Consider the following 21097-nt stretch of genomic DNA (forward strand, 5'->3'; position numbering starts at 1 on the left):
GAGCCTTTGATCTTTATTAGTAAGTGCTTCAAATTCTCTTCACTTTGAGCAAGCAAGGTTGTGTCATCTGTGTATCACAGGTTGTTAATGAGTCATTCTCCAATCCTGATGCCATAAATTCAGAGAAGTGAGGGAAAACTGTCTTCTGAGAAGTCAGGAAAGCCTTCATAGTAGATGTGAGAATTGAGCTGAGTCTTAAAGAGTGGGTTGGAATTTGAGCGATAGGGAGGAGGGGAAATGAATAAAGTGTAGAAGGGGTCACCCTATGGAACCTTGAAATTGTGAGTAGAGAACTTGAATTTAATCACAGGGTTCATGAAGGGTGCCAGCAGGGGATTGCCTTAGAAAGGTAAATTACTGTGCAAATTTCAATGTATGTGCTAAAGGTCACACCTAAAATATAATAGACACCTAAAAACAAACAAACAAATGGTCATTTGTTCTTGATCCCAACCTGGAATACCAAGGTTACAAAGTGGTTCCACATCTTGAAGGTTGACCAAGACCTGAATCTTAAGGCAGGGGAGCACTGGAATGCAAGATGAAGTAAAGAATTATGAGGTGTGGGGTTTGGTAGATAGTAAGTCATCCATTTGTAATAAAATGATTCTTTTTTGTTTTACAGTCTGGTGAAATTGATATTGTGAATCACAAGACAGGAGACAAGTGCAATCTTAAATTTGTTCCCTATAGCTACTTCTCTCGGGATGTAGCAAGAAAGGTAAGGGAAGTTGGAATTTAATTTTTTTTTTCACTTAATATATATATATAAAACTAAATTTATATATATACACCCTCTCCACACTTATTGACATTTACGACAGTAGTAAAAAGTCTACTGTCGAACTATTTTGTGCATTAATGAGGCAAGAGTAACGCTGGCTGTGATGGTTAAGGTTATGTGTCAGCTTGGTTGGGCCATGATTCTCAGTGGTTTGGCAGTTATGTAATGATGTAATTTGGCAGTTACATAATGATGTAGTTATCCTCCTTTTTGTGATCTGATGTGGTCACCCTCCACTTTTGCATAATGCTGATTTTCATATAATGACCTGGTCTTTGGAGCCTAACCAAGTTGATAAGTGAGGAGTGGGTTTATATATATACTAAATATGGTGATTCAAAAAAGAGGTGAAGGAGAAGATCAGCAAGAAAGGGAACTATATCAATTGCATTATTAAACCAAATCCTTTTGGTGAAGTTGACAAGTGACAAAGTAAAAGTTAAGAGCCACAACAGATTGAAAATGGGAAACACAGAGGAAGGACTAGTAAAAGGATTGCATGAAGAAGGTGTGGACAGTTTGATCCCTGGGAAGTTTGAAGGTTGGTTGTGTGTTATCACCACCACAGTGGAATTGTGCCATGAGTTTCTGTGGGGGGCGAAGAATAGCTGGGGAGTTAAATCTGTTTGTGGTTCTCTAGTAATATGAAGAGAGGAAAATATAATTCCAAGTACCAGTCAGACACTCCTCCTATATATTATTGCAATAAAAATTCTGTATAACAAGATGATAACGAAACCCCCAACTCATGGCTCAGTTATTTCAAGCAGTACAAGAAATTCTAACAAAATAATTTAGATGGTCGCATGGTGTCTGTTTTAACAGGATTTAACCAATATTTGCCCTAGGACTTTGGCTTCTGGGATAGTCAGGTAAGCTAACCCACAGCGAATGCTGTACTCCAAAGCCCTGCTCTCCATTCTTGTAGGTGACAGGGGAAGTGGCAGATCCATCAGGAAAAGTTCACTTTGCACTTCTGGGGACATGGGATGAGAAAATGGATTGTTTCAAAGTACAGCCAGTCATTGGGGACAACGGGGGTGATGCTCGTCAGAGAGGCCACGAAGCAGAGGAAAGCAGGGTCATGCTGTGGAAAAGGAACCCTTTACCGTGAGTATCAGTATGCATGCTGCCCAGACACTACTTCAGCCTCGACCTTGGAGCAGTAATGATGCCGTTTTCCACTTAGTTATGTGAGGGATTGAGTAAGGAAAACTGGAGCCTTTGGAGAGATTACCAGAAGATTGTTACTGTGTCATTTTAGTTACAGGATGCCTTGCCTTAAGGAAGTTCAAACTAATCAAACCACGTCTACCAAAAAATTATTAGGTGCTTTCTTAAGGTCCTTAGGAATGTATTCAGAAAGATATTTTTCTACAGTTTGAAGCAAAACTCTTAAGAAACAGCTAGAGGAAAAAGGTGCCTACCACCTGTTAACAGTTTCCCTCAAAGTCCCAGCAGCAATATAGAGGTCCCTGAAACAACATGCAGGACTTTGGAAACAGTTTGTCAGAGGCCATTTGTCTCCTGATATCTAATACCATTCAGTCTGTAGTAATTATGTCAGAAAGAGACTAAAAGGAAAAGAAAACAAATAAGGAACTTGCATTTAACAAAATGTCCCTTTCTTCCTAATGAATGTAGGTAATTTCAGCTGAGTGTGCCACAAGCCCAGAAGACTATCAAATGGAGGGATGTTGGGAAGGGGATTTGGAGCGTCCTTAATTATGAGTACCTGACATGGTCCTAGATTCTTTTTGTTTGTCGGATAGCCTTGGTAATGAGGTCTTTGGCAGTGCACTTACTTGTGGCTCCTTGACTTGGGGCATGGGCTTTGGCATTACCCTCTGTCTTTCTCATCCTCCACTTTTAGGAAGAATGCAGAAAACATGTACTACTTCTCAGAGCTGGCGCTGACTCTCAATGCCTGGGAAGGTGGCACTGCCCCAACAGACAGCCGGTTACGGCCTGACCAGAGACTGATGGAAAATGGGCGCTGGGATGAAGCAAATGCTGAGAAGCAGCGCCTGGAGGAAAAACAAAGACTTGCCAGAAGGAAGAGAGAAGCTGAAGCTATGAAAGCCACAGAGGATGGTAACGGATCTGCCGTCTACCCCGTTTCTTGATGCGGGGAGAATGGCAGCGTGTGTTCAGCTCTAATTCTGTTTTTCTTTCCCCTCTCTTTTAGGCACACCCTATGATCCCTATAAGGCATTATGGTTTGAGCAGAAGAAGGACCCTGTTACCAAGGAGTTAACCCATATTTATAGAGGAGGATACTGGGAATGTAAAGAAAAACAAGACTGGAGCTCATGCCCGGACATTTTCTGAGACGGCAGTAGCAAATTGAAGGAGGACCCAAAGGAGAAGAGGACAGAGGATGTGCGGGAAAGCTGGCAGTCGTGACTTTCTTACCGAGTGCTTTCCTCAAGTTTGTCTGTCTTAACCAATCATTTTTTCCAAATCAATCACCAGAAGCAGACGCCAGTGGTGGTGATTGGCTGGTTGCCTTAGCTAATTGAAACTGAAATCGACATACTAGATACCGATGTGTATAAGGGAGAGGTTTAGTGGCTGAAAGGTAGTGTTATTTCACATCTGCGTAGTCAAGGATTCTTGGCTCTTACTTCTCCCTCTGCCCCCATGTAAGAGGGTGGCACCCACCCTCCCCTTGTAGTATCCTGTTCAGCCAAAATCTGCATAAGATTATGATTCAGGGGCATTTTGGTGCTGTTAGAGCAAGAGCTGATTTTAGAAGTTCCTTTAAAAAAAACAAAAAACAAAAAACACACATGAGACCCACCAACGGAGGCATTGTGAATGGTTGCAGTGGAGCTTAGGTATAATGATATGAAATGAGTTTACAAATGGGGCAGGTGTAATGGGGTGCCCGTGCATAGGTAACTGAGGTATTGGAATACCAACGAGAGGGATTTTCCTCTAGGATCGGAACATTCAGAGTTACATTCTTGGAAGTTTCTGTCTTCGCTTGCATAAAACACCCTTCTGCTGTTCTCCATCTTCTTTGACAACTGGAGGCCACTTGGGTGGTTTGTCGAAGGGTTTTGCTATCCTCATGAAGGGGTTTTACGGACTTCCCCAGGCAGAGAACTTCTGAGACCACAAGGCAGGATGGATAAAGACTGCTAGCCACTTCTGCTTTCACAGTTCCTCCTCACCCCCACCCTTCATTGCCTTCCTAGCTTCTCTTCTTTCTTCTGGCACAGTACCAGTTTGAGTCTGTGCCCAGTGTGGAGCGGAACATCGCCTGTCCCGTTCTGATACACTTCAGAGTTTGAGAGAAGGTCTTAATCTGGAATAAAAGTTTTCACCGTCTCTGAAGCCCCGTGGACTGGAGTCACCTCTGGAATAATGTGTTAAATATCTGTATATTATATATATGTAGAGAAAAATCTAATTTTGGGGTTTGACTTTCCTCCCTCCCATTAAGAATCTTGTTTTTTTGATACCACTTGTCTCCCTGGGACCCTGTGTTGGACACATACTGATGTGGGTTGGAGCTCCTCTGCTTTCCATCTGTTGGGGGCAGACAGAGTCAAACCTGAGCAGGATCATGGCTGGCAGACTCAGCAACACGCTGTCCATGGTTTCTATCATGAGGTGCCCACTGCTGTCTAAACTCTGCTCTCCTAATTACCCGACTCTTGAAAATGAAATCCTTACCTTTTTCCTGTCTCTTTTCCTTCTTTTGTTAGGAAAAGTGTGGTAGAAGGTCAGCAGAGTAATTTGTAGTTGAACGCTGCCTCTTTCCAGATCATGGCCCACAAGATAAATCCCCGAAGGGCCTTCCCCGGCTGTGGGGGTGAAAGCCCCATCAGGCGGGGTGGATAAGAGAACTGCTTCTGTTGAGCCCTGGCATCCTTCATTTTTTGTTCTGTATCTGTTTTGGTTGTCTTTCTAAAAAAATCTAACCCCTGTGCCACCCACCTTTGGTTGAGGATCACAAATTGAGGTGCCTTCCTTGTATGTATTTTGTTACTATTTTTTGTTTCTGTTCCTTAACTGCTGAGCCTCAGCCAGTGTGGGTCCTGCGGGGAAATATCATTCCAGAGGGAGCCATTCCTCCAAGGAAATTAGATTTAAACCAAGGACATTAGTTCTCTTATTCCTTCCTACCATCCCTCCCTCCATAGCTGTGAGAAGCCTGAGAGAGGAGTGACGACTGCTGGGGAACCCTCCAAAGACCCCTCTTCCCAACACAAGTAAGGGATGGTGCCAGGGCTACTTTCAGGGAGGCCCGTAAAAGCAGTGACCTAATCAGGAGCTTTAGACAGAGTGGGAATTGGCCAACTAAATTGAATTTCCCTGCTTTATCCCACTGTTCTTCCTCCACCATCCACACACTACATTTCCGGCTTGATTCCAATCAGATTCTGCTTAATGGAAGCTTTGAGTCCTTCAGGTGGAATAAAGTCACATGGAAACAAAACAAAACTATATATATTTTTGGTTTTTTTGCCTTATTGCTTTTTTTCCAAGAAAACTACTAAATTAAATAATTTTTAAAAAGTCTCATCATTTGTCTGATTCACTTCTACTCCTGCTGGGCCTGGGGGAGTTGTGTCTGGTCCAGTAGTGATTTGTTCTGTTTGGGAGTCTGGGAGCCCTGTTCTCCATGAGACATTGAAAAAGAGAGCTAGACATGAAAGAAAAACTGTGCACAGATTTCCAGGTGTTTTAACTATCAGCACCATTCTGGAGGGTCTGTGAGCAGAAAAGTAGTTTCAACACTCCCTGCCCCTCCAATATAATTGTCAATGTCCCACCCTGGTATAGGGGAAGGGCATCTAGTATTTTTGATGCATGGCCTGTTTCACCTCGATGAATTTAACTTCCCTTGCCCAGTTTTTGCCCAGTTTAGATTCTGATTCTTAAATGTGTCATCCAGGGGTTCAAATTCTGTTTTTTGAAGTGTAAGCAATTTAATTTTTATTTGAAGACCGTTGAGAGAAGTAACAACAGTAAAAATGCTTGTTTATGTTTTCTCTAAGGTTCAGGTTGAGGGAGGAGATGAGCAAAGTAACCAAGGGGCCTAGAAAGCCTGCAGATCAGAGCAAGCGCACTTCCTGCCCTGTGGGAGGGCCCTCATGTTTACTGAGCATCTGCTTCTGTGTACAGGCTGCTGAGGTAGGAATTCAGCATGGCTGGCTCACACTTAAACAGTTGTTTAAGAGGTAAATGAGTAACAGTCTTTTTTTTTATTGTTCTTCAAGTGAAAGTTTACAAAGCAAGTCAGTCTCATATAAAAAATTTACATACACCTTGCCATATACTCCTAGTTGCTCTCCCCCTAATGAGACAGCACTCTCTTTACCCTGTATTTTTGTGTCAATTCAGCCAGCTTCCGACCCCCTCTGCCTTCTTCTCATCTCCTCTCCAGACAGGAGCTGCCCACATAGTCTCATGTATCTACTTTTAGATTCAAGAAGCTCACTCCTCACCAATATCACCTTCCATCTTAGAGTCTAGTTCAATCCCTGTCTGAAGAGTTGGCTTTGGGAATGGTTCCTGTCTTCGGCTAACAGAAGGTCTGGGGACCATGACCCCCGGGGTCCTTCTGGTCTCAGACCATAAGTCTGGTCTTCATATGAGAATTTGAGGTCTGTATCTCACTGCTCTCCTGCTCCCCCAGGGTTTCTCTGCTGTGTTGTCAGGGCAGTCAGTGGTTGTAGCCAGGTACCATCTAGTTCTTCTGGTCTCAGGCTGATGTAGTCTCTGATTTATGTGGCCCTTTCTGTCTCTTGGGCTCATAATTAACCTTGTGTCTTTGGTGTTCTTCATGCTCCTTTGCTCCAGGTGGGTTGAGACCCACTGATGTAGATGGCCGCTTGCTAGCGTTTAAGATCCCAGATGCCACTCTCCAAAGTGGGATGCAGAATGTTTTCTTAATATATTTTATTATGCCAGTTGACCTAGATATCACCTGAAACCATGGTCCCCAAATCCCCTCTCCTTCTATGCTGGCCTTCGAAGGATTCGGTTTATTTAGGAAACTTCCTTGCTTTTGGTTTAGTCCACTTGTGCTGACCTCTCCTGTTACAGTCATTTTGAAGATGAAGAAAGCTCAAAGAAAATAACCTAATATAAGCAAATTCCCTCAAGGTCTTAGAGCTGATAGGTTAGTCTCAGTGTTGGAATTTAAAGCTGGGTTTGTTTAACCCCCGAGTTTGTGATCTCTACAGCCTCTTGCCCTGGGATAAATTCTTTGAGTTGGAAGGCAGCTGGTAATTAAATAGTTCCCTCTGGGATTATATCACATTATGCTAAAATGCACGTTTCTATTTCTGGAGGCTTATTAAAATTTTTTTTTTTTTTTTTTTTATTAATGTGGTTAGGGCCCCTTGGTGGCACAAACGGTTTGTGCTCGACTACTAACCTAAAGTCTGGTGGTTTGAACCCACCCAGTGGTGCTGTGGAAGAAAGGCCTGTCGATCTGTTTCTGTAAAGATTACAGCCAGAGAAAACCCTATGGAGCAGTTCTACTCTATATCACAGGGAGCTAGGGTCACCATGAGTCAATTTACTTCACAGCGATGAAAGTCTGCCTTGATCTCTCAAGGCCCCCATGTCCACAAGAATGAGCTGTGTTGTCAGGGATTATTTTCCTAGCCTGGTTCTTGGGAATGACACTTATCTGTTCAAGTCATTTGCCTCAGTCTCATTGCTGGACTTGATGGTAAGTTTCAGCAGTTTTTTTCTGGCAAGGTAAAAACCACTACCATAGACCCATGACACTTCTGGGACAGGCATTCCACAATCTTGAATACCACTGTGGCACTTAGTTTACTCCTTAGGGGCAGTCGAATGTAGCTGAAAGAGTTTCATAATCCCTGCCTGAGTCCATTAATGGGCCACCATGACATGAGTTGGGATGTAGATCCTGAGGGGCCTACCACACTCATGATTCAGAATTATGACTCAGCAAGATTATAAATTACTCCACTTGTCAGGAACCTCTGAAGCCCCACAGAAACGTTAAACCTTTAATTTCAAGAGTTTACTCAACTTTAGTAATCAGATAAGTGAGAACAATTTACAGTGTAGTCCTAAAACGAGGTAGAAAAATCCTTGGAATTTATTCACTATAGGTGTATCCTTTATGGAAGATTATTATCAAAATGTACAGCTTGCTTCTTAAAGTTTATAAAGCTTTTGCCCAGAATTCTGCCCTGTGGGGAGCATTCCAGCCTTTTCATGAGTCTTCCCTTCCAAAGCTCATAATCTGTGGCTACCCTACCCTCAGGCTTTCCTTCCTACTATCTTCAAGTAAAGAACCCCTTCTTTGGTTCACATTGATCTCTCAGGGGAAGGAGGCAGAATGGCCAGATGAGGCAATATTTAAAGACAAGGAACCAATGAGCTCAGAATCTTCTATCAATAGCCTTGCAGAGGTCACATTCTGTAGGCTTTACAGGTGATGTTAGTGTTACCAAAGGTTCCTGGGTGGTGCAACCAGTTTGTGCTTGATTACTAACCTATTCAGTCTGTATGCTGAGCAAATAATCCAAGAAGCTGGACTATATGAAGAAGAACGGGGCATCAGCGTTGGAGAAAGACTCATTAACAACCTGCGTTATGCAGATGACACAACCTTGCTTGCTGAAAGTGAAGAGGACTTGAAGCACTTACTGATGAAGATCAAAGACCACAGCCTTCAGTATGGATTACACCTCAACATAAGGAAAACAGAAATCCTCACAGTTGGACAAATAAGCAACATCATGATAAATGGAGAAAAGATTGAGGTTGTCAAGGATTTCGTTTTACGTAGATCCACAATCAACACCCACGGAAGCAGCAGTCAAGAAATCAAAAGACGTATTGCATTGGCTAAATCAGCTGCAAAAGACCTTTTTAAAGTGTTGAAAACCAAACGTCACCTTGAGGACTAAGGTGCGCCGGACCCAAGCCACGGTATTTTCAATCACCGTATATGTGTGTGAAAGCTGAGCAATGAATAAGGAAGACCGAAGAAGAATTGACACCTTTGAATTGTGGTGTTGGTGAAGAATATAGAATATACCATAAACTGCCAAAAGAATGAACGAAGCTGTCTTTGAAGAAGTACAAACAGAATGCCCCTTAGAAGGAAGGATGGTGAGACTACGTCTCATATACTTTGGACATGTCAGGAGGAATCAGTCCCTGGAGAAGGACATCATGCTTGGTAGAGGGTCAGTGAAAAAAAGGAAGACCGTTGTCTTAGTTATCTAGTGCTGTATGACAGAAATACCACAAATGGATGGTTTTAAGAAAGAGAAATTTATTCTCTCACAGTCTAGTAGGCTACAAGTCCAAATTCAGGGCACTGGCTTCAGAGGAGGGCTTTCTCTCTCTCTTGGCTCTGGAGGGAAGGTCCTTGTCATCCATTTTCCCCTAGTCTGGGAGCATCTCAGCACAGGAACCTCAGGTCCAAAGGATGTGCTCTGCTCCCGGTGCTGCTTTCTTGGTGGTATGAAGTCCCTTGTCTCTCTGCTTGCTTCTTTCTTTTATATCTCAAGATATATTGTGCCTCTAGACACAACCCAGTCTTGTAGTTTGAGTCCTGCCTCACTAACACAATTGCTGCCCATCCTCCCTCATTAACATCACAGAGGCAGGATTTACAACATATAGGAAAATCACACAATACACACAATAACGGGAATCATGGCCCAGCCAAACTGATGCACATTTTTGGGGGGACATAATTCAATCCATGACAACCCTCAATGAGATGGATTGACACAGTGGCTGCAACAGTGGGCTCAAGCATAGCAACAGTTGTGAGGGTGGCGCAGGACTGGGCAGTGTTTTGTTTCTGTGGTGCACAGGGTCACTATGAGTCGGAACAGACTTGAGGGCACCTGACAACAACAACAATGACAGGGCAAGTCCATACTATTGTATTAGTTTTCTGTTTGTCATGGATTGAATTATATCCCCCTAAAAATGTGTGCATATCAACTTGGTTAGGCCATGCTTCCCAGTATTGAGTGGTTGTCCTCCATTTTGTGATTGTAATTTTATGTTAAAAGGATTAGGGTGGGATTGTAACACCACCCTCACTCAGGTGACCTCCCTGATCCAAGATAAAGGGAGTTTCCCTGGGGTGTGGCCTGCACCACCTTTTATCTCTCAAGTAAGGGAGGCAAGCAGTATGTTGGGGGCCTCATATCACCAAGAAAGCAGCACCAGGAGCTGAGTGCATCCTTTGGACACGGGGTACCTGCACCTGAGAGGCTCCTCGACCAGGAGAAGATTGAGGACAAGGACTTTCCTCCAGAGCGGACAGAGAAAGCCTTCCCCTGGAGCCGACACCCTGAATTTGGACTTGTAACCTACTAGACTGTGAGAAAATAAATTGGTCTTTGTTAAAGCCATCCGTATTTCTGTTATGGCAGCACTAGATGACTAAGACACTATTATTGCATCACTAATTACCATAAACTTAGTGGCTTAACACACCCACTTATTAGCTCACAATTTTGTAGGTCAGAAGTCTCACATGACATGGGTGGGCTTTCTTCTCAGGATATCACAAGGCTGAAATCAAGGTGACAGCCAGGCTGAGTTCTCATCCAGAGGCCTTGGAGAAAACACTGCTTCCAAGCTCATTCTTATTGTTGGCAGAATCTAGTTCCTTGCAGCTATGGGACTGATGGCCTGGTTTCCTTGCTGGCTATCCGCTGGGGAGGTGCTCAACAACTAAAGGCCGCCTGCGTTCTTCACCACGTGGTCTCCTCCATCTTCAGGCTAGCAATGGACACTCCTTCTCATGCTTTGAACTTCTGGCTTCCTCTTCTTGTGACCAGGTGGAGAAAACTCTGCTTTTAAAGAGTTTATGAGATGAGATCAGGCCTACCAAGATAATCTCCCTATTTTAAAGTCAACTGTGTTTTTGTGCTTTATAATACAACCTAATCACTGGAGTAAAATCTATCATATTAACAGTCCCAGGAATTATGCAGGGGATTTCAGGGGGTGAGGGGTGGGGACATAATCTTGGAGGCCATTTTTTAATTCTACCTACCACAATGACCCAGGAAAAGCAAAATGTTTAGATCGAACAAATAATAGACTCTTTTATCTGAAAAGAACTTGGAAGCAATCCACTTTAGGCATGACAGCCCCATGCTTTTTATCTGAGGAGCACTCTTAATTTCTCTTGAGAAGGGCAATCTAGTATCCTCCATCTTAAGTGCATTGTTGTTGGGTGCTGTGGAGCCGATTCCAACTCATAGCAACGCCAAGTGACAGAGTAGAACTGCCCCATAGGGTTTTCTTGGCGGTAATCTTTATGGAAGCAGATCACCAGGTGTTTTTCCTGCAGATCCGCAGGGTGAGTTCCAACCAGCAACCTTTCTGTTAGCAGCAGAGTGCTTAACTGTTGTGCCACCTATAAATTCTAAAGTTATATTTTCATTTGAAGCTGTAACAAGCCTATGTCATTTCCTATCTATGAATCAAGTGATTATGAAGCATTGGCTTATTCTAACTCGACGATCTTATGGAATGAATTAAAAACTGCTTTTGAAGTGAATGAATGCAAAGGATGCAAAATTATGAAATGGAGGTGGAGGTGGAATAAAGTCAACTTATTAGGGGATATTATTAAACCAGGGCTTGCTTCTCAGAGTTTGAGAGAGGCCCGAGCCAATTTCATATTTTGAGAATAACTGTAGATAGTTGTCCCCAGGTATGGGGAGAGGGGACTGGTTCCAGGACCCCCATGGATACCAAAATCCTGGAATGCTCAAGTCCCTTATATAAAATGGCATGGTATTTACAGGCAACCTACGCACATCCTCCTGTATACTTTAAATCATCTGTAGATTACTTGTAATACAATGTAAATAGTATGTAAATGGTTGTTATACTATAGGGACTAATTACAAGAAAAAAAGTCTCTTTTTTCCCTGAATATTTTTGATATCCAGTTGGTTGAAATCTGTGGATGCAGAACCTGTGGATACAGAGGGCCAATGGTACTTAAAAATGAAGAAATGCCAAGATGGGATTATAAAAATCGTGGGTATATTTTAAATCCTTATATTTAGCAAATCAATACTTTTAACATACAAATACAGTGACTCTGTGTACCTCATCTGGAGGCAATATTGAAAGTCTACATGTGAGGCCTTTACAAATGGTCTTGCTGATCTCTTCCATACATTTCTAGGGTCCAATTTGACAGTATCTGTAAAAATGAAAAATGTTCATATCTTCTGACTTTGAAAAAATTGTCTTCGAATTTACGCTACAGAAACCTTTTGCACAAGAAAAATATATACAAAAGGGTATTCATTGCACTGTTGTTTTTAATAATGAAAACTAGAAAAATTCCAAATGTCCATCATTAGGTGTTCAATTAAGTAGAATTGTGTTACATCCATATAATCCAATGGTCTACATACCTGACATGGGGAAAAGTCCATGATTTATTTTTAAATGAGAAAAGGAAACTGCAAGGGCAGTTTAAAAAAAAACTGAGAAAAGTGAAATTATTTATTATTGTAGCTTGTAAACAGGAAACTTGCCTCATCACCTCTATTATTTGACTGTCTACCTCCAACCAAACCTAACTGTTGACCTCTTTCCTTACCACAGAACAAATACTCTATTACAGCTAGATGGAGGTGCCCATCGGTTACAGCTACAAAAGCTCAGTCGGGAAGGTGTTAGTGTGAAGGTTTTAAAGGTCTCTGGTTGTAGCCTGGGTTTTGGTAGAGTTTAGCTGTCAGCGCGCATTGTAGTGTCCTGGCTATCTTCGTCACACTTTGCACTATAAATTTCTTAAAAACGATCTCAGGTTGCCACCGTTTCGGTTCTTACTCTCAACTCCAGGTGGCAGTCGGTTTAGGTGGTAAATCAACTTTTTTTTTTTTTTCGCCCTGAGCTAGGAGAAATGAAGACCGAAAGGAAATTTAAGTCTTTGCTTTTAAACTGTTCTGAACAAGGTCAGAATCCCTTCCCTAGCCTTTGATTGGAACCCTGCTGAAGTAGTGGTTGAGAAGTTGGCTGCTAACCGAAAGATCATTAGTTCAAATCCACTGCCTACTCTTTGGAAATCCTGTGGGGCAGTTCTACTCTGTCCTGTGCCCTCGACTATGAGTCGGACTCGACGACAACGGGTCTATTTTTTTTTCTTAACCTTGAAACAGGGCCTGTGACCACGCTCCCCTATGCAATGAGAGACATCTCTTTCTTTTGGATCATTCCCCGCCCTCCCTCCATTCTTTCTGGCTTTCGACCATGTTCCGGGGAGCTGCCGGGGTTCGAATCTACTCGGAGCATCAATGGGGCAAGCGCGCTCGGACTTCTCGGAGTGTTGGGCCGCCCAGCCGCCCCCCGCCTCCCCGGTGTGGCCGTGAGCGGTCACTACGAGCCCGGCTCTGCTGGTCTGGCTCAGTGGCCGGGGGTCTCCGGGAATGTCGCCAAGAACCCGGCACCGCTCAGCCGGAGAAATCCTCAGCAGCGTCATACGTACTGGGCTTGGTCCATCTGGTTTAATAGTCACAAGGAGCTAAAGACAACTCCTAGGGGGATCGAAGCCCTTCCTAAAGGTCTACACTGGGATTACCAGGGCCCCCCCGGTGGTGCAGTGGTTAAGCGCTAGGCTGCTAACGGAAAGTTCAACCTTTCAAAGGTAGTTCAAACCCACCAGCCACAACAGGTTGGGTTCGGTTGTGTTGGGTTTGGTTCGGTTCTGGAGGTCTCTCAGATACAATAAGGTTGCCCAATTAAATTTGAGTTGCAGGCAATGAACATTTTTTAGTATAACTATGTCCCAAATATTGCATGGAACATATCAACACTAATATATATTGTATTATATTACATTATATTGTTATTACATTATATATTCGTTGTTTACCTGAAATTCAATTGGGCATTCTGTATTTTATTTGCTAAATCGCAACCCACTATTGATCATATCCTCGCAGCATCTTGATTCAATGCGCCTTCTACCCACCTCCGCAAAGATACTCAGAAACTCTAGTCAGGGTGGACTCGATTTCAGAGGAGATTCAATGTTTTCTGATGCAGCACCTTGCCATTTACAAAACGAATTTGCATCCATCAGCTGACTTGCTCTCAGTACCATCAGACAGGCAGATGGAGGGATTACTAGGACACACCCCCAGAACCAACCATCCCGCTTGTCCCCAGGCACTGGGAGTTGCTGATCTGGGAGGGCAGCAGAAGGGAGGGGGGAGGAGGGGAGGGAATCCAGTGGCTCTGGACCGGATTCTATTTTAAAAAGCCTTGTTAAGATGAGCCACTCCAGAAGAACACCAAAGACACAAGGTAATTATGAGCCTAAGAGACAGAAAGCACCACACAAATCGGAGACTACATTAGCCTGAGACCAGAAGAACTAGATGGTGCCTAGCCACAACCAATGACTGCCCTGAAAGGCAACACAACAGAGAACCCCTGAGGGAGCAGGAGAGCAGTGGGATGCAGACCCTAAATTCTTGTAAAAAGACCAGACTTAATGGTCAGACTGGGACTAGAAGGACCCCGGAGGTCATGGACCCCAGACCTTCTGTTAGCCCAAGACAGGAAATATTCCCAGGGCGAACTCTTCAGACAGGGATTGGACTGGAATATGGGATGAAAAATGATACTGGTGAAGAATGGGGTTCTTAGATCAAGTAGACACATGAGACTGTGCTGGCATCTCCTGTCTGGAGGGGAGATGAGAGGGCAGAGGGGGCCAGAAGCTGCCAGAATGGACATGAGGAGAGTGGAGGGAAGGAGAGTGCTGTCTCATTAGGGGGAGAGCAATTTGGAGTGTATAGCAAGGTGTGTATGAATTTTTGTATGAGAGACTGACTTGATTTGTAAACTTTCACTTAAAGCGCAAAAAAAAAAAAAAAGACCCACTCCAGTCAAGGTAGTGCAATGGTCCAAACATTAAAAAAAAAAAAAAAAAGTTGCCATCAAGTCCATTCCCAGTGTGTTTAGGGAATGCCTTTTTTGGGAGCCAGGCTCTGAGCTGGACCCTTCTTAGGGAGAGAAGATCCAGTCCTTGCATTCTGAGAACTCTTAAGTGTGGTGAAACACAAAATGAGAGATACTATCTTTAAACTTATTATTATGCCCGCCTCATCGTTCCATTATTCTGTACCAAGATGCTAGCTGATGGGGGCTTCCTGCCTAATCTTTGTGTTCTGGGGTGGAAAGATGCATTTTGATATGGGGCTCAGGAAAATCCAATGATTAAAAAGAAGGAAGCTAAAATGGTGGACTAGCAGGTTGGGCTAACACAGGGAGCAAAGGCTCTCAGATCAGAGGGTGCCTGTTTGAGGAACAGCGAAGAGGCTGGCATGGTTAGAGCAGAAGCAAGTAAAAGAGACAGGCTATACTATCAGGGAGGTAATAGGGGGTTGGGTGTGGAACCAAGGGACTTTTTAAGACAGAGAACAGAGAGCTCCACCACCCCCCCCTCCAAATCTGCAAACAAAGTAACAAGAAATGGGCCAGGAAGCCATTCCCCAGAACAATGGGGCAAGGTATCAGAAAATAGCTTGCAAACTTCTTTTAAGTTGCCTTTCAGAAGCATCTGGAGAAAACCAGCCCCAGAGAGACGGGCAGAACATCCACCTGTGACTGCTGTGTGACATTCCTCCAGGGGCCGCGAGGGACTACAGCCGCAGCTGAGGAATCGAATTCAGGGAGCCAGAGACTACGCAGGCGTGACACTCCATAATAAGCCCTGTTATGAATCCCAGAGTCCTCCCGCACAGGAGCCATCTTGGAAAGCTGCTGCCCTCGCACCTTAGTTAACATATCCCCGCCTGTGTCTATGAATAAATATGAATCTTTTCCCACACAAGAACTTTTAAAAACTCAGGCCCATCTTTTGTTCTGTGAGACAGGGATATGTGTTGCTCTAGGCCCTTCTCCTCTCCGCTTGCAAGCTGCTTCAGCAAAGCTTTGCTCCTGTGGGAAACTATGTACCTTACCTGCTCATTCTTGACCAGTGAGAGGCAAGAGCCCTATTCCGGTAACAATACTTTTTGTGGTGCATGGGAAGGAGGGGATGAGATTGTTACAATTATTCACAAGGAAAAGTGCTCGGAGCAAAGATCAGCTAACTCCAGACCAAAAAGGTGGGCGCCATCTTTGGGAATGCCGGGCCTTATCTGATTTTCAACCCCAAGAGGAAAGAGGGAATCACTGTGGTAAGAACTTGGGGGGTACCAGCAAGAAGCTCAGAGAAGAAAGAAGGGTGACTGTGCCTGATTCCCGCCTGCCTGGTTTGGTCCTACTCACCTTTCAAGGTACAGTTTTTACGGTTTTTTTTCCCCCTCCTGTCAGGTGCTACTCTGATCCTCTTCTAGTTCTCTGCGCTACCAAGGTGCTTGTATATTCCTCTATTAAAGCACTGATTAAGTGGCTTTCAAATGTTTGCTGCCTGCATGTGTGCTCACCCAACGTGTGGTAGATGCACAGTGCAAGGGAGGTAAAGAGGAGGAAAGGGGCAGAAAACGAGGAGTCCCTAGGAGGATGGCGGTTAAGCTGAGTTCTCTAGGGTGCTGGAAGGCGGAGGAGTGAAAGGGAGGTGGAAGTCACTGGGTGGTGCAAATGGTTAGGCATTTGGCTGCTACTTGAAAGGTTGGAGGCTCCATCAACCCAAAGTTTCCTCGGAAGAAAGGCTTGGCGTCTACTTCCAAAAAAGCAGCCATTGAAAATCCTGTGCAGCACACAGTTCTACTCTGATACACATAGGGTCGCCGTGAGTTAGAATCACTGAATGGCAACTGTTGTTTGGCTTTTATTTTTAGATTCCGGTTAGAGGGAACAGCATGTGCAAAAGCCCAGGGGAGTGAGAGGGCGTGGCAATTTCTGTAAAATTAAAATAGTGGAATGTTTAACGGTGAGAAGTGGGAAGCGGGTGGCTTCAGCTAGCGAGAGCGCGCGTGCGCTGAGGCCTGGCTGACCGGGACTTGGCGTGTGGGTGGGCCTGGGGCCGCGCCCTTGCCGGTGCAGACAGCGGTGCTTTCCGGGGCTTCTGGCTGAAGCCCAGATCAGTTCTTCGCAGCTAATCGGCTTCGCTGTTTTTTTTTTTTTTTTTTTTTTTTTTGAGGTGGGCACGTGGGGAGAGGACTAGGAACTGCGTCTCAGAGGAAGGGGGCAGCCTGATACCTTTATCCGTTGAATTGTGGTCTCTGACACTGTGCGCTTTGGGATCAGGACAAAGAAAGGCGTAGGGGCGGGGAACTGCCATCAGGCAATTTCTCTCTCCACTGGGTTTTGCAGAACTCAGGGGTCACGTTTACCAACGAGGAGATGACCTTCTAAATCAAAGAGGGCGCGTTTTATTTCCTTTTTAAGAAATCTGTATTTAGCTGCCAAACAGCAACTTAATCACCCTCCCTAGTCACCTCCCGGCCCCCGCAGGATTTGTGGATTAGAATTGGATGGAGTCACACACAAAGGCGGGATTTGGGAACTCCTATTACAACATCTTGCCTGTGAGCGTGCGCGCACATGATGCCACAGTCTTCAGTCACCGACAGGAAGCCACCCTCGTGAGCCCGGATAGCTCAGTCGGTAGAGCATCAGACTTTTAATCTGAGGGTCCAGGGTTCAAGTCCCTGTTCGGGCGGACTGTCACTTTTGATAATGATTCAGAAAAACAAAAATCCCACCTTCTTGGTGCTGTGTTTGTTAGCGGTTTCCCTTTAGAAGAGGGAATAAGATCCTGGAGTGTGTTCTCCCCTAGCCCAGCCGCTCTGGTGGGAGAAGCCCGACCTCCGCGAGGATGATCACACCCGCACCCTGGTGCCGAGACAACGGGGGAATTCCGGTGAATCGCTTTGCGGGCGGAAAAGGATGTATTCTGCGGCCCCCGAACGGGGGCTACTGGATCCCAGCTTGTTGTTGATAGGGGCCTGGAGTCCGTTCCAACCCAAAGGACCCTATGTAAAACAGAAGGAAACACTGCCCGGTCCTGTGCCATCCTCACGATGTTGCTATGTGTCAGTCAGCCCATTGTTGCAGCCACTGTGTGAATCCATCTCCTTGAGGTTCTTCCTCTTTTTCGATGACCCTTTACTTTTACCAAGCATGATGTCTTTCTCCAGGGACTGGTCCCTCCTGATAAGGTCTAAGTACCTGAGAAAAAGTCTCACCACCTTCGCTTTCAAGGAGCACTCTGGCTGTACTTCTATGACAGACTTGTTCGTTTTTCTGGCAGTCCATGGTATATACGATCTTCTTCTCCAACACAGTAATTCAAAGGCATCAATTCTTCTTCGTCTTTCAAGCTTTCACAGGCATATGAGGCGATTGAAAATCCCCTTGGGTCAGGCGCACTTTAGTCTTTAAAATGACCTCTTTGCATTTTAACACTTTAAAGAGGTCTTTTGCAGTTGATTTGCCAAGTACAATAGGTCCTTTGATTTCTTGACTGCTGCTTCCATGGGCATTGATTGTGGATCCAAGTAAAATGAAATCCTTGACAACTTCAGTCTTTTCTCCGTTTATCATGATGTTGTTTATTGGTCCAGTTGTGAGGATTTTTGTTTAATGTTGAGGTTCAATCCATACCGAAGGTTGTAGCCTTTGATCTTCATCAGTAAGTGCTTCAAGTCCTCTTCACTTTCAGCAAGCAAGTTTGTGTCATCTGTATAATGCACGTTAATGATGCCGCGTTCTTCTTCATAGCCCTAGCGTCTCAGATTATTTGCTCAGGATACAGATTGAATAAATATGATGAAAGATACAACCCTGATGCACACCTTTCCTGACTTTAAACCATGCAGTATCCCCTTGTTCTGTTCCAACAACTGCCTCTTGGTCTAGGTACAGGTTCCTCATGCGCACAATGAAGTGTCCTGGAATTTCCATTCTTCCCAATGCTGTAATAAAGGATGGATAACAGACGCTATCGAGACGACCCTAGTACACTCAATAACGCCTGCTTTCACTCTTTCAGTGGCCACTGCCCACTCTCTTATTCCATCTGGCTGGCTACTTACGAAATATGACAGGAATCCTCTGCCTTTTCCCGTCTTCCTACTACCACTCGAGGGAGTTTTTCTGTACTCTGAAAAAGTTGGCTATCTAGAAATGGAAACCCCAAACAGAGTAGCCCCTCCCCGCCAAAGGAGGTCAAATCTCTTCCCCCTAAAGGGACTAGTTGAGGTTGAGATAGCAGCTTCTGCTGCATATTGGGAAAGAGTGCATCAAGGAACTGGGAAGGGACAAATGTCCCAGAGTTTGAAAAATGAAAAAAACTGGCTCCCAACGGCTATAATTAATAAGGAAAACATTCAGATCCTTGTGAGGCTTTTAGGAAGTCGGCTTGCAAATGTAAGAAGAGGTACAAAAAAAAAAAAAAAGGTGCAGACATGGGGTCACCAAGACTAATTTCCCCTGTGAGTTGAAGGGAACAGTTACATATGTATGTACCTCCCTTGTGTGGCTGGAGATTGAGCCTTCCTTGCTTCAGCCAGGCAACAGAAGAAACATCACTCTTGATCTCCTTGTTGACAAGATGGTCAGAGTGAGTCAACTGCCCTCTTGCTGATTGACTGTGGTACTTACTGAGTCCTGACTAGTGGGGCAGGGATGGAGGGAGCCCCCAAGTGTGAGGCTCGGCCTGCTCTATCCACTCAGGAATGCCTAACTGAGCACCACGTAGACTCACCTTTATCGTCCCCTCACCTTGTCAGAAAAAGGGGAGTAATAATACAAGCGTCTACCTCATAAACTTACTGTGATGATTAAATAAGATAATAGCACATGCAAGGTGCTTACCTGAGTCTTTGCCAAAGAGCAAGCATTTCAACACATGGTAGCTATTATTATTAAAGAGCTTTCAATCTAGGGAGGAAACAAAAAGTATGTATTGAAACAGGTAGGGACCCATTTCAAAGAGACATATGCCCAATGTGTCCAAGATCATGAACCTATATTCATGAGTTTATCCCTGATGGGCCAAGAATGGTCACTGAGCCAAGGAAGAGTAGGCTATCTAGACAAGATAAGACTTCTTTCTTGAAGAAAAGTGAATCATGAGGCCAAAAGGCATTCCAGGAAGAGAAACAAGGTAAGCAGCAGTGGCAAACACAGAAATCTCTCTTCTTCTTGAGAGAAAGTGATCAAGTTCACTTGGCAGTCTTGAAAGGTGGAGTCTCTTTGCTCCAACTGTCTGAACAAGAACAGAATAGGCTGGGGTAGAGAGAAGACAGGGATGGAGGACATTAAGGACTAGTCTTACCCCCTTTCCCTCCTCAAGCTCGCTCCCTCTTCAGCTGTGGTTTTCACCCTTTGAGGAGGTAGTAACAAAAAAACTAAAGTCTTTTTTGACTTTTTGGGCTTTGGAGCTGGGTAGCTCTTTTTTTTTTTTTTTTCAGCTCTGGTTCAGTTCCGGATTATTTGGGGAAAATTAGTTACTTCATCTAAAAATTATCATATTGACCTGATCCTAGGGGTCAAGGGGATTGAATTTAACCATGTAGATCAAGTACTGAGTACACAGTAGGCACTTTGTTAAGTGGCTCTCTTTGTTATTATTAGGGCTCTGTTTTTTTTTTTTAAGGGGAGCGGAGAAATATCATTTTATTGAGACAATAAAAGGTAGCCTGGGGCAAAGCAGAAAGTGAGGGAAAGCCAGAAAGTTTCCTCACATGACAGAGATTAGTCTTCTCATTCACTGCTCTCAAAACCTCAGAGATAAAAATAATACAACGTAGAAAATGAAATTTGAAATTGAAAAGGTGAAAGTTATGAAGAAATGTGATTTTTTTTTTTTTTTTTTTAATTTCCTTAGTTGAATGAAACCAGCATTTGTGCTTGCCGAAATAGCTCAGTTGGGAGAGCGTTAGACTGAAGATCTAAAGGTCCCTGGTTCAATCCCGGGTTTCGGCAGGGTTTTTATTGGCCCCTTTCTGAGCAAGTAATACTGAAGTTTACTTCCTTGTTTATAATATCACTAGATTACGCACAGCAAGCACGTAACAACGGCGACGATGGTATTTAGCAAAGCACTGTGTGTACGTGAAAGCTCTCTTAAAAAAAAAATTTAGAAATCAGAAGTAACCTGTCAATCCATATATACAACTGGGTAAAGGCAGCACCAGGTTTCACGGTTACTTTTCACGTAGAAAGTTTTAGGTTTGAGCCGCAGCCAACTCGCTAGAATTTTAAATTTCTTCATTGACTACAGACATTAGACAGTGCCACGTCTTCTAAACCATCTGTCCATACAGCAAGACTCACAAGTCAGGGCCCCACTGGCGCGTTAGGAATCTGGTCACGACAGCTCCCCCCTGGAGACGTGATTATAAACGC

At 44.2% G+C, this 21097-nt stretch overlaps 1 protein-coding gene and 2 non-coding genes across 3 annotated transcripts in view; all 3 read left to right on the forward strand.

Moving 5' to 3' along the window:
• Positions 1–4126, forward strand: part of OSBP (oxysterol binding protein) — a 35452-nt gene extending 31326 nt beyond the window's left edge. Inside the window, exons 11-14 of the mRNA XM_010599140.3 lie at positions 626–721; positions 1713–1894; positions 2658–2878; positions 2973–4126. Of these exons, the coding sequence (XP_010597442.3) occupies positions 626–721; positions 1713–1894; positions 2658–2878; positions 2973–3115 (642 nt within the window). The 3' untranslated portion in view covers positions 3116–4126. The remainder of the gene's footprint in view (positions 1–625; positions 722–1712; positions 1895–2657; positions 2879–2972) is intronic.
• Positions 4127–17332: 13206 nt separating this feature from the next.
• TRNAK-UUU (transfer RNA lysine (anticodon UUU)) lies at positions 17333–17405 on the forward strand. The gene has a single exon. It is a non-coding gene; the product is annotated as a tRNA-Lys (tRNA).
• Positions 17406–20601: 3196 nt separating this feature from the next.
• TRNAF-GAA (transfer RNA phenylalanine (anticodon GAA)) lies at positions 20602–20674 on the forward strand. The gene has a single exon. It is a non-coding gene; the product is annotated as a tRNA-Phe (tRNA).
• The last annotated feature ends 423 nt before the right edge of the window (positions 20675–21097 follow it).

Source organism: Loxodonta africana, chromosome 7, assembly GCF_030014295.1.
Source record: "Loxodonta africana isolate mLoxAfr1 chromosome 7, mLoxAfr1.hap2, whole genome shotgun sequence".
Lineage (NCBI taxonomy): Eukaryota > Metazoa > Chordata > Mammalia > Proboscidea > Elephantidae > Loxodonta > Loxodonta africana.